At 43.6% G+C, this 12,964-nt stretch overlaps 1 protein-coding gene across 1 annotated transcript in view; it reads left to right on the forward strand.

Annotated features, from left to right (window-relative positions):
• The first annotated feature begins 724 nt into the window (after positions 1-724).
• The window catches only part of EFR3A (EFR3 homolog A), a 96,565-nt gene continuing 84,325 nt past the window's right edge, over positions 725-12,964 (forward strand). Inside the window, exon 1 of the mRNA XM_039221187.1 lies at positions 725-943. Within this exon, the coding sequence (XP_039077118.1) occupies positions 934-943 (10 nt within the window). The 5' untranslated portion in view covers positions 725-933. The remainder of the gene's footprint in view (positions 944-12,964) is intronic.

The following is a 12,964-nucleotide window of genomic DNA, read 5'->3' on the forward strand; positions in this document are numbered from 1 at the left end:
CGACAGGATCCCAAGTGAATCAGCCATCAAAAATCCTGAACCACGTTGAGAAGCAGAGTTTTAGACTTCTGTGGCTTGCTTCTATTTCTCCATGCATACTGTCCACTGCTCACGGGGCCTAGCAAAATCTACGTGCTGTGCCGAATGTTCTAGGCTCCAAGTGTCTGCTCAGTTTGGGGACTATTAGATACAACGATTACTGATGGCACTCAGAGTCAGGAAAAGGGGCTCAGCCAAGAGGCATGTAATGCGTCTTGAGGCAACTAATGTCTCTGAAAGTCACCAGTGGAGCAAGAGAAAATTACATTTATGTCCTCTACAAATATGCTCAGCCATCACCCCGAATGACCTCAGTGCGTCTCAAATCTTGCTTTCAGAGAATTAGAACGCACTGCAAGTTCAACAGCTTGTTTTTTTAAAAAAAAAGGTCTACTCATGTCCTCGATGCAATCATGCAGACCCTCACAAACATTATAAAGCGGTTCAACCCATACTGCTAATGCACCGCGAGTGTGGACTCATGGAAACGAATAAGACTCAAATCACTGGGTTTGACGACAAAATGAAGCCCTGAGTTATTCTAGGCGACAGTTGTCTCCAAATGCCCCGCCCCCGCCCGCGCCCTGCGGCCCCTGTCCGCTCCGGGGCGGAGCTCGGCCGTAGGGCAGGGGCGGGGCCGGCACGTCGGCGACGTGCTGACGTCAGCGCGCGGGGACGCCCAGCGCGGCGTCCGGCGCGCTGCTGGGCCCGCGGTGGGTGCTGTTGCTGGCTCCGTTGCGGGAGCCGCGGGGTCCGCGTCCGCTCCGTCCGCCCTTCGCCTTTCGCCTGGTTCCCGCCTCCGCGGCCCGGCGCCCGCCCGCCATGGTGCCGTCGGCGCGCCCTGCGCGGCCCCGCTGAGCCTCGGTGCGGCGGCGAGCGCGGCTCGGGGTCACCATGCCCACCCGTGAGTGGCCGGCCGAGGGTCGGGCCGGGCGGGGGGCGTTGGGAGGCGGCGGCCCGCGCAGCGCGAGCCGCCGGGTGGTCCGCTGCGACCGCGGTGGGGGAGGCGGGCCGGGAGGGGGAGAGCCAGGAAGTGCCCGCGACCCGCCGAGTTACTTTCGTTTCGGCTCAGCCTTCCCGCGGGAAGGCGTGAGTCCGTGGCACAGATGGGGAAACTGAGGCCCGAGCGTTAAGGATGCTCGGGTAGTAAGTGGGAGAGCTGGAGTTACCTAGACCCGTGGGACCTCGAAGTCCCCTAAGGACCTAGGGGAGACTTGATGGAAATAAGTGCGGTCGCAGCGCCCTCGCCTGCTGACTGCCATCGCCTGGTGGGACCCCGGGTTCCTGGGGACCCGGCCCAGAGCCCGTCCCCGAGGCTCGCGAAGTCCCAGAAGCTCGAGATTCTCTCGGTTGTTAACACGCCGAGGTGGCTGAAGTAGGTGCTCTTTTGGGAACTTGTTAGGCTTCCGTGCCCCAAAGTGTGGCTGTTGGACCACCTGCTTCCGATTCACCTGACTGCTGATTAAAGGTGCTGTTTGGGGTTTCTCCCAAGGCACATGGACTAAGCCTGGGCCCTGGGATCTGCGTGTTTAGTAAGTGGCCTAGGTGTTCTTGAGGGGCCCTAAAGTTTGAAAAACATTGGATGTTGGGGACATTTTGGACAAACGGGGCAGGACAGTATTACTAATGACCCATTTTAAAACGACCCAGAGAATTGCAGTGTGACTTTAAACCCAGTGGCCCATATGTACAAAGCAAAGAAGTTCCTTAATTTTGGGCGGAGAGGAAGAAGCATGATGATTGATTTGAAATTGTTTTTAATGAGGGCCCTTTTGAGTGTTTCATACTGTAAAATCTGTAAGCACTTGAACAGATGCTTCCAGTTAGCCCACATTTTTTTAGGATTCGTAACTCCTAACTGTCCTTATTTCGGTAGACGGGAAACTGGCTTTCCAGGTCAGCCTCAAAGGCATGTTTTGTCTACTGGTGGGTAAAGAGGAATTTTTTTTCCGGATATTGACAAAGGTTTATGCAATGCTGTGGCAAATCTTTAAAATGATCTTGATGAAGCGATTACTTTTAACTCGTCCGACATATGTGAGTAAGGTGGACTTTGTTTTTCTGAACACAGTAACGTGTGACCTTAACTCATGGCCTTGAATTTTGTATTCATTAAATATGTCAATTTATATTTTAATTGTATTCTTCTAGACTGCAGGAATATCATCATCCTTAATGTTTATTATTGTAAAATAATAACATTATTGTAATAATTTGTAATATATTACAAAACAATATTATTTTACAATAATAAACAATTATCTGTTTATTATTTCAGAATTTATGTTCTTGTTATCCAGGAAGATTTGAGATGAGCATTGTGCTAATCTTACTTTGCGGAAGGAAAGCCTGTTTTTGAAAGTTAAGGCTTCAAGTGGAAGTTATTGGTAAAATGGCAATATAAGTTATGCTGTGGAGTTAAATTTTTAGTTCTAAGATTAGTTTCATGGAGTGGATTTAGGAAACTTGTTTCTTTTTTTGTTTTTCCTAATGTTAATTTATTTTGAGAGACAGTGTGCCTGTGTTTGCACACACGAGTTGGGGAGGGGCAGAGAGGGAGCCTGAGAATCCCAAGCAGAAGTCCAGGCAGGACTCAATCTCACAACCAGGAGATCATGACCTGAGCCGAAATCCAGAGTCGGATGCTCAACCGACCGAGCCACTCAGGTGCCCTAGGAAATGTTTCTTTTAAAATATATGATTTACGATGCAAAGTGAGGCAAGGATGAACCATGGTGTATTTGCATAATTAACGATGCAGATTTTATGACCTGATTGGAAGGCAAGCCGAATGTTTGAATGACCTATCATGATTGTTGGTTGTATTTATTATCGTATAGTTTCTGTAATTGCGTAAAAACATAGTACCAGCTGGCAGGACCCAGGTGAAGCAGTTGGATTCCTGTTGCTTTTCGTCTCCATTCATGGCCGGAACCAAAATTGTTGGGCTACTTCAGTGGCCCGTGGTACTTCCTAGAAATCCTGCGTGTAGAATAAATTGCAACATGAGCGCAATAGCAGAACTATTCCTTTCTTTGGGGGATGTTTTTAGGAAGGTATCTCCAAATAAACTGAACTTTTTTATTTTTATTTTTTTAAATGTCAAATGAGTTCAGAGGCTCAGTCGCACGCTGGGCCAGTTAATCCTTAAACCTTTAGTGCATAAGTGTAACGCTTTCTCTTGGAGATGAATGCTAGGGTCTCTCAGTCTGTAACTCTGAATGTGACCCTTGCTCTCAGCCTTCGAATTATTCTGCTTTTGCTGTTTGGTTGCTGAATTGGAATATTGATACCCTTAGTCATTGAAACCGGTGTTAATAAGCAGAAGCTGGTGGAGCGCGATATATATATACCCCTGTGGGCCAAGCAATTGCATTACCTCATGAATGTTAAATAGTAGCTTCGTTGGAATTATTTTGAAGAGCCGTAAACTCTTCTGCAGAAGAGTTTCTGCCACTGCCTGGAAGGATTCCTTGACGGGAAGCCGCTGCGGCGACAGGAATAATTCTGTGCTTATGTCACTATATTCAGGCGGTCGTTTGCAGTAATTACTAAGCACAGATTTCAAGAATGTTTTGCTAAATGGTCTTTTCAAACCTACAGACTTTCAGTTTGATACATCATTTCTCTAAAGGCCTTTATTTCGTCTTCTCCTTTCAAAGGAATATTAAGAAACATTTTGATCTTAAAGATTTTCAAACTCTGAGTCACAGTTTGAGTGGGAGCAATATTAACGGCTTATAATCCAGCCATTTTATTTTCTTCTATCAGGAGACTGAGACTCCCATGAGCTTCAGTCACTTGGCCAAGGTCACACCTGAAATGGAGCTCAGGCTCCAACATACTGGCCTAGTCTCTGTGACCCTTAACTCCGAGGAGTACAGATGAGGTTTACTTTTGGTCTTCTGGCACCAAGTCGATAATAGTTTACCCTCCTTTCCCCGTTATTCCCTGTGATTACATGAAGACAGAAGTAAGCTTAGCCAGGACTTCAGTCAGACATGGAAACTTCTAAGAAAATTTAACATTTTTGCCTTTGCTTCTACCTTGTCGCAGGACCGTGGGTCAAGAAGGCCGGGGATTTCACTGGTGTCCTCAGCAGCTGCTTGGTTATAGAGGCACACAATTCACCGTTTTAGTAAATCACTTCTGTGAAAGGGGTTCCGTAGCTGATAGTTGCCTCAAAACTGGTTCAGTAAAATGTGCTCTTTTACTATCTATGTAACGTTATTGTATGTTGGTTAAGGGGGGAGCTGAAATTCTTAACCTTTGTTTGCTATAGACTATACGTTCAGTATTTTGTGTTGTTTGCTATAAACTATACTTTCAGTAATTGTGTTGCTATAAACTATACTTTCAGTAATGCTTTCTTTTCTCACTTAGATGTTGACATTGTTATCTGGTCAGATTTGTTAGGCTGTGGTAATGTGGTCAGTCTGTGTTTGTTGTTTTCCCCCACCGATGAGGCTGATTATATGTGACTTATTTTTCAGTCTCTTCTAAGGAATTGTGAAGCGAGAGATGGATGCCAGGCGAAGTGTTTCCATTTAGAAATGTATTACAAGCAAATGACCTGTTCCTGGCTTGTGAGCTTTTTGTGTTCATTTGTTCTGTACGCCTCTCCTCCACCTTTCACCCAGATATCCTGCCAGAGTCACAGCTGAAGAATTTTCTTCCTCACAGTGGCCTTTGGCCTGAGACTGGTTACTGCTGGATCTCATCTCTCAGCCTGTCCCCACTCATGGGACACAGGACATTAAAGAGGGTATAGATGGTGGGAGGTAAGGGTGGAAGAGTAGGAGCCAGAATTTGAAGGGTCTCACATGCCATGCAATGAACTTGATGACAATTGTGTTCATGCTGTCACAATCACAGTAAGTGACTGTCCTTTTTATAGGCACAGTATACGGATTACTTTAGGGGTACCTGGGTGGCTCAGCCGCTTAAGCGTTTGACTTCAGTTCAGGTCATGATCTCACGGTTGGTGGGTTTGAGACCCGCGTTGGGCTCTGTGCCGACAGCTACCTCGGAGCCTGGAGCCTGCTTCAGATTCAGTGTCTCCCTCACGCTCTCTCTCTCTCTCTCAGAAATAAATAAAACGTTAAAAAAAATTTTTTTTAAATATACTGATTACTTTATAAAAAAGTGGAGTGCTACCGGAACCTCGGTCATCCAGATACCGGAGGGGTGTTCACAACTACGAACCCTGCATACTGCTTTCATAGGAGATGGAAGGGTATGGGATGGAAGTGTGATAAAAATCTGTGGCTAAAGATTTAAAGGATTTAAAGTTAATATTAAACATAAAAAATTCAATATTTGCAGCTTTTTACAAATCACAAACAATACCAGTTCTGTGTGGTTAAAACATACACCTATGCTTATAAGTCTAGGTATAAACATTGATGTAGATTTGGGGGGAAATGATTACATTTCATTAATATGGAAATGCTAATTAAAAGCTGAAATCATGTTTGGATTGTCAATTACCAAAGACTTAATAATAGGCAAAGGTGGTGAGGTACAGTACAAAAGGTAAAAGTTTAAATTGGTACAAATTTTTTTTGGAAGTAATTTGTAATATTTTATCAAGTGGTCTAACACTTCCGTTAATTGACCCAGTAATGTCCCTAAGAAATTACTGAAAACAGACTGTATCAAGGTGTCTGCACTGAGATGTTTATCTCAGTAATATTTGTAAGACGGTGAAAACACAGAAACTTCTGTAGTCAGTAATGAGAAAGCGAAATTGAATGTGGAGCAATCATGCAACCATTAAAAATGGTACTTCAGAACTGAGATTATGAATTATTTTTATTTTCTTTGCAATTTGTGTTTTTCATATTTTCTATGTAGTTAGCATATATTCTACAACAGAAAAAGATGCTTAAGGCTTTTTTTTTTTTTTACAGCTTTAACATTTAAAAAAATTTTTTTAATTTCTTTTCAGAAAACTGACATGAAACATTAAACTATTGCCCTGAACTTGCTTTTCCTTTAGTCCACAGAAAAGAATTTTGATTAATTGATCAAACGGTGTTGATTGTCTATATATCTGGCATAGGACACCATTGCATTTGTTGTCTGACTGCCATTGCTGTCATGCGGGAGATGTAGAATGCTGAGAATTACTTTGAGCAGTGGTTGATGAATAAATAATATTCTTAATAGGAAGTAAAATAATGGGGCTTTTTAAAAAAATCATTGGTATTTTATTCTGAAAGGAGGGAGAACTAATCTGATTTATTAAGTGGTGGTTTCAATCATGAAAACCTGAAAGCTTGAGATGAGTCATTATGTGTGGGTTCAAATTATTAGCAGTTTGTAGGGGTTTTTTTTTGGTGGGGGGTGATGATTGTGTGTTGTAGAATGAGCACAGTTCTACGGAAGTATGATCGTAAAATGAATGTTGGCAATTCCTCCTATGATTAAGATGTCAAACCTGTCAAAATTCTCCCATCATTTGTATTTGCCGAGTTCATGCAGTTCTTGAAATGAGCCTTCTCTCACAGATGCTCTACAGCAAACAGGAGCTACTGTTATTTTTTCTTTCTATGTAGGCTATTGTATCCTTCATTTTGCATATTTATTTTCTGATCTTTAACTTCGGGTATTAGATAATGTGATTCTCTTTTTATTAAAGAAGGAGTCACTACTCAGATTTGTTTTCATTGTACCTCTGAATAAAGAATTTGCTCTATTCTATTTTTTAATTTTTTAAAGAATTTTTAAAGAGAAAGCACGAGTTGGGAAAAGTAGGGAATGAGAGAGAAAGAATCCCAAGCAAGCTCTACACTGTCAGTGCACAGCCCCATGTGGGGTTTGAACTCATGAACTGTGAGGTCATAACCTGAGCTGAAGTCAGATACTTAACCAGCTGAGCCACCCAGGTGCCCCAGGATTTGCTGTATTCTAAAATTAGACAAAGGGGTGCCTGGGTGGCTCAGTTGGTTAAGTGTCTGACTTCAGCTCAGGTCATGATCTCCCAGTTCCAGAGTGTGAGCCCCACCTTGGGCTCTGTGCTGACAGCTCAGAGCCTGCAACCTGCTTCAGATTCCCTGTCTCCTCTCTCAATCTCTCTCTCTCTCTCTGCCCCTCCCCCTCTCAAAAATAAATAAAAAAATTTTAAAAATAATACAATTAGGCATTAAATCTTTTGATCTACAGTCTTCAAGAAGGCTTCTGTCCTCCTTAATGCTTTTTATTAATTTATTTATTTAGTTTGCTTTTATTCTTAGCTGGTGGGTTATTCAGCTGTACCTTTTTCTTTTCACTACCTGAACTCCAGGGTGTTCCTGCTGCAGTAGTTTTCTGGGTAATGCTAAGTGTTCTTCACACCCCTGCTATTTAATTGGCTTTTTGAACAGCTGTCTTGGCAATTTGCTACAGAGTTTTCTGTGCTGTGGTTGCACTTAACTTTAAATGGATCTCACTCCTGCTGGGCAGAGAAAATGAAATACAAGATGTTCAAGTTTGCCATTGTCAGTTCCTGCGACTTCATAAACTTCGCAGAAGGTCCTGTGTCCGGCTGGAGGACTGGCCTGGAAGTTGAAAGGAGTGGCCCATTTATGACATATGACCTACTTGGACTTAGGAACTTAGTTAATGTTTTTATTAGCTGTTTGACGTAATAAGTGGAAAATGATAATACCTCTCCTGGATATTTAGATGCGTAGAACTTACATAATTGTGCTTTAGAGGTGGAAATAACTTTGCGAACATGTTATCAGAACCAGTGTCAGGACAAGCTAGTTGCTTCTTGGATTGTTACCATTTGCTGTGTCTGATTCCAGGAGGGCTTCTGCAGAGAAGAGCGCGCTCCAGGAAGATGGGTAGTGGCTGGGATTTGGGGTCTGAAGCCCTGTGGATTGCTCTTGTTCTCATAGTTGGGCCATACTGTGTGAACGTCCGAGGTCCCAGCCCGGATTCGAAACAGACTCACGCGACTTGTCCACTCCTTGGTCCCACCTTTCCTCTGGTTCCATTCTAGTTCTTTGCTTGGTCATCTGAGGATGGCAATGCCTTTGGGAAGCTCTCCCAGGTTTGTCTTACCGCACGAGGCGCAGGAAGAGAGTGATGGACGTCTGCTTCAGCTCAGTTCTGTTTATGTTCCCTTTGCAAAAGCTCCTGTACCTGGCACAGATTCTTCTTGTTAGTTCCTAAGAATCCCGTGTTCTTGATCCATGTAGGAGGCTCGCACAAGGGAAGACTGAACTACCTTTAGAGCCAAAATGTTCTAAGTGTCATTCGTGGATGTATGATAGGGTCTTGTGTGAGCACGTGGGCTTCTCTACCTGACCCAGCTTCGGCTGGAGTAGCTCTTTTTATTGTGGGATTCTGCATTCGATTTCTGTAGGGAAATAATGTTGGCTGCTTTCTAAAAATTTGAAATTTATAATCTTGGTAGAGTATGCCCTCTGACAAAAACAAAAGATGATTTAGAATTAAAAGCTTAGGAACAAGGGTGGCTGGGTGGCTCAGTCGGTTAGGCCTCTGACTTTGAAGGTATGATCATGATCGGGTCATGATCTCCTGATCCGTGAGTTGGAGCCCCAGGTCAGGCTCTGTGCTGACAGCTCAGAGCCTGCAGCCTCCTTTGGACTCTGCATCAGCCTCTCTCTCTGCCCCGCCCCTGCTTGTGCTCTGTGTCCCTCTCTCTCAAAAATGAATAAACTTTAAAAATTAAAAAAAAAAAAAACCAACAATTTAGGAACTGAGAGGCAAAGCCAAAGCCATTGAGCTGATGGCGTCTCACCTCTTTTGCTCTGCTGATCTCCAGGCGTGGATCTACTTTTCTCCTTGTGCTCATTCCAGTCGTAGGTGCTATCAGTGTCCTAGTGGAGTCACAGAGGTTCTCTTTCAGCCATTCTGGTTTTCCTTCGGATTTCTTGTAGGGTTTCATTCGTTCAGCAAGTTATTTTAGTGCCTACATTTGCAAGACACTGTTAGGCGGGGGCTCTAGGGATGAATGAAGCAGCCTCTGGCTTTCAGAAGGTAATAGAACCTTGTGTGGCTGGCTGGCTGTAACACAGGGGACGTGGTAAGCACCCTGGAAACGGTGCTCTGGAAGTTAGAGGAGAGACGGCACGGGGAAGGCGAGTGCAGGATGCCCTCAGAGGCCTGCGGAGTCGTGGAGAAGGTGGATTTGGGAAAGTGTTTGAGGTGAGTCACATGGGTGGAAAGAACTAGCAGCCAGTTGATGTAAGTCATTGGTACTGGGGAAAAGTGAAGACTTGAAGGGTGTGTGTGTGTGTGTGTGTGTGTGTGTGTGTGGTAATTTTGTCTTTTAATCAACACATTTATTCAATCCCTACTGTGGGTCAGTTTTTCTAGACACTGAGGGCACAGCAGTATCCTGGCACTGGGCATGATGGGTGTCAACGTGGATGTCACGCCTGGTCTCGTCAGTTAGCCTTGTAGGGAGGACGAGTCCAGAGCATGTAATTAACTCACCAGGCCAGGAGCGTTGCGAGCACCTAGACACGTGCCCTTTACCACTGTACATAGCTTTTGATACAGTCCTTGCCCCAAGATACACATTCTGTGTATATTTGTAGAGTGACTCCAGTTACTAAGAGAAATACCGGTTGCTGTGGAAACACATGAGCAAGGCTGGAGGGAGAAGAGTTAGAGGTTATTAAAGTTCAGTAGCCTGAGTGATGGGCTTTGGGCTTGGATGACGGTAGTAAGGTAGGTTGCAGCGGCCCGGTCCGTATGCTGCTGGGAAAGTGCAGTTGATAGAATTAGTTGGATGGGGGGGGTTGAGGAGAAGGAGGAGTCAGAATTCATCCGAAGTTTCATGCTGGATCACCGGGGTGAACTGCTCTGGGTCAATACGGGGACTTTCTGGTCGGGGAAGTTAGGGTGGAACTCGAGTCCGTTTTAGGCTGGGATGTGTGTGCTGCCTGAAGGCGCCTGCCCAGTGTAGTTGTGGGCAGAGCAGCGGGTGACATTACTGAGGGAGGGGCTCCGAAGAGAGTAAAGAGGCACAGGGCAGGTCCCTGAGTGTCCATTTAAGGATTAAATAGGCAGAAGGACCAAAGAGGGAGCAGGCAGGGCATCAGCCCGTGCGTGACGGGACCTGTGTAGGGCTCCCATGGCGGTCCGTTACGTTCCAGTGTAGCAAGAGAAGGGAGAAGAAGCTAGACAGTGTCTTACTGTTTGAGCTGATGCTATGACAATTTATGAAGCGTTGGGAGAAAAATCTCAATTTAAAGCTTAGAGAGCAAAAGATGATTGTGTACCATGGTACGTACCGATGGCCTTAACTGTCTTGTTACTGTGCTCTGGCTGGGGGAAGGGATTGTCCTTGTAGGTCGTTCTGTAACTCCTGCGTATAGTCGTGCAGTCTGCAGGTAGAAATTAAGGCAGCTCCACATAGGTCATCTAAAATTTTTCACGTAGAATTGAATTGCTAGTAACTTGTCTCTTGCTGTCTGTTTTGGAGTCTCATTATTGTGTGTGTACATGAAAGCACTGAATGGTTTGCTGGCCGCAGGTACAGTGCTCATGCAGACTTGCTGCTCTCTGGGGAGAGGCGTCTGCACTTGAGCGGTCACCTGAGGGTTTCTCTTACCTCTTCTGCGATTTTCTCCCCTTACACGGCGAATACTCCTCTTTTTTCCCCTCCCTGTCTATTGTTTTCTGTGTATTTACTTACTGTAACTCAGTAAGCGGCCTTTCTTCTCCTCCTCCTTTTTTTTTTTTTTTCCTTTGAGAGAGAGGCAGAGGGAGAGGGAAAGAGAATGCCAAGCAGTCTCCACACTCAGTGTGGGGCCCAACACGGGGCTCCATCCCACAGCCTTGACATCGTGAGCAGAAGTCAAGAGTTGGATGCTCAACCCGACTGAGTCACACAGCACCCCTTGCAGCCTCCGTTCTTTATTTCAGCAGCATAGAAATACTGCTGCTTGTGGTGTTGCCAGCCCTGATAGGCTCCAGCAACATGTGGTTAAGGGCTGGACAATTTAAAAAAATTTTAATTCTAGTAAACAGACAGTGTGATGCTAGTTTCAGGCGTACAGTGGAGTGATTCAGCAAATCCCTACAGCACCCAGTGCTCGTCAAGACAACTGTACCCTTACTCCCCATCACCTGTTTCTTCCGTCCCCACCCACCTCGCCTCTGGTAACCGTCATTTTGTTCTCTTTGGTTAGGAGAATGTTTCTTGGTTTGTCCCTCTCTTTTTCCTTTGCTTATTTGTTGCTGAAATTCCATGTATGAGTGAAATCATGTGTATTTGTGTTTATCTGACTTATTTTGCTTAGCATAATTCTCTGTAGCTCCATCCATGTCATTGCAAATGGCAAGATTTCATTCTTTTTTATGGCCAAATAATATTCCCGTGTGTGTGTATGTATACACGTGCATACGCCCATCTTCTTTATCCATTCATCTATCCCTGGACACTTGGGCTGTTTCCATAATTTGGCTCTTGTAAATAATGCTGCTGTAAACATTGAGGTACATAGGGCTGAACAGTTTAAAAGCTCTGCATCTAGTGGCTCTGAGGACGAGGAAGGGGTGAACTGAACTTTGTGTGGGTTGACTGCTGGCCTTTTGTCGGAGGCCTTTTGTCAGAGTTGATTCCACCATCCTTCATTTTTTCAACCTAAAATTGCATTGTATTTCAACCTTGCTAAGCAATTTCCATAAAAGATAATTTTCCATTGATTAGTTTAATTCTCAGGAATAAATTTCAGTAGTTACAGTAATAAAATGAATAGTACAAATATATACAGATTTACAGGTTCTTTGTGTATAACATCCCAGAAAATTGCTGGTATTTTTTTCTTCCATGCATTAGTAATAATGTCTTAAACATTTTTTTTTGATGTTTCTTTATTTTTGAGAGAGCAAGTGCGTGTGGGAAAGGGGCAGAGAGAGAGGGGGACAGAGGACCCAAAGCTGGCTCTGCGCTGACGGCAAGAAGCCTGGTGTGGAGCTGAAGCCTGAGGCTCAACCCCACTGAGCCACCCAGGCTCCCGCCTTGTCTTACTTCCGAGTTTGAGGAAAATTTGGTAACCCGTCGAAATCGTATGGTGGCGTCAGATTTTAGTTTATGATTCACTAAAAAATATTAGAAAAGATTAGATTGCCTTCTTAGCGTTTTGATTGACATAAAAATCAATTGAATCTACTAACTCTGACCATAATGTGTGTGTGATAAATTGAAAGATGTCTTAGGCTTTTGACTTTGTGTTACCAAAACCTCCTGATTGGAGTGAATACAAAATGTTTAGAGTCTTTCTGGTTTAGTTAGAAGTTGGGGAGACCATATCAAACAGTGAAATTTGAAGGCTTAAATTAGTAGCTTACTGCTTTTTTATTCAACTTTTTACTTAGCAGGGCTTATCAACAAGTCCATGTTATATTTGCTATCTTTAAACTTAGGATAAACAATAACTTAAAATACACATTCTCCTTAGGTACATAATTAACGGTGCTGTCTTTTCCTTTACTGTTTAATCAGATAATGTAATCATCTCAATTTAAATGAAAATCTTTAACATATGGCATAGATGCTGTGGGTGTTGTGAAATTTATAAGACTCAGGACTGTCGGTGTATTAAATGTATTTGTTCTAAAAATGATTTTGGAAGTTACAAACATCCCCAACACTTTTGTTACTCCATGACTAATGATGAAATAGAAATTTATTAAAATTTAAGTAGTTGTGGAATTCTAAAGCTGTTTTGAATTTTGCTTGATATAACTTAACATCCTTCTTGTGAAATAGTCAGAGGATTTTTAATTAAAAAGTAATGCATATCAACCTAGTTAGACTGAGAAAAGTTTCAGTCATTGTGGCAGATCATTTTGCTCTTAAGAGTGACAGATTATCTTTTGATTGAAGGGTTTATTTTTCTAGACTATAGAGCCTTAGTTTTTAAAACTGGTATTTGTTGGTGCTTTTTGAAAAAGA

Source organism: Hyaena hyaena, unplaced genomic scaffold (assembly GCF_003009895.1).
Source record: "Hyaena hyaena isolate Hyena2069 unplaced genomic scaffold, ASM300989v1 scaffold_954, whole genome shotgun sequence".
Lineage (NCBI taxonomy): Eukaryota > Metazoa > Chordata > Mammalia > Carnivora > Hyaenidae > Hyaena > Hyaena hyaena.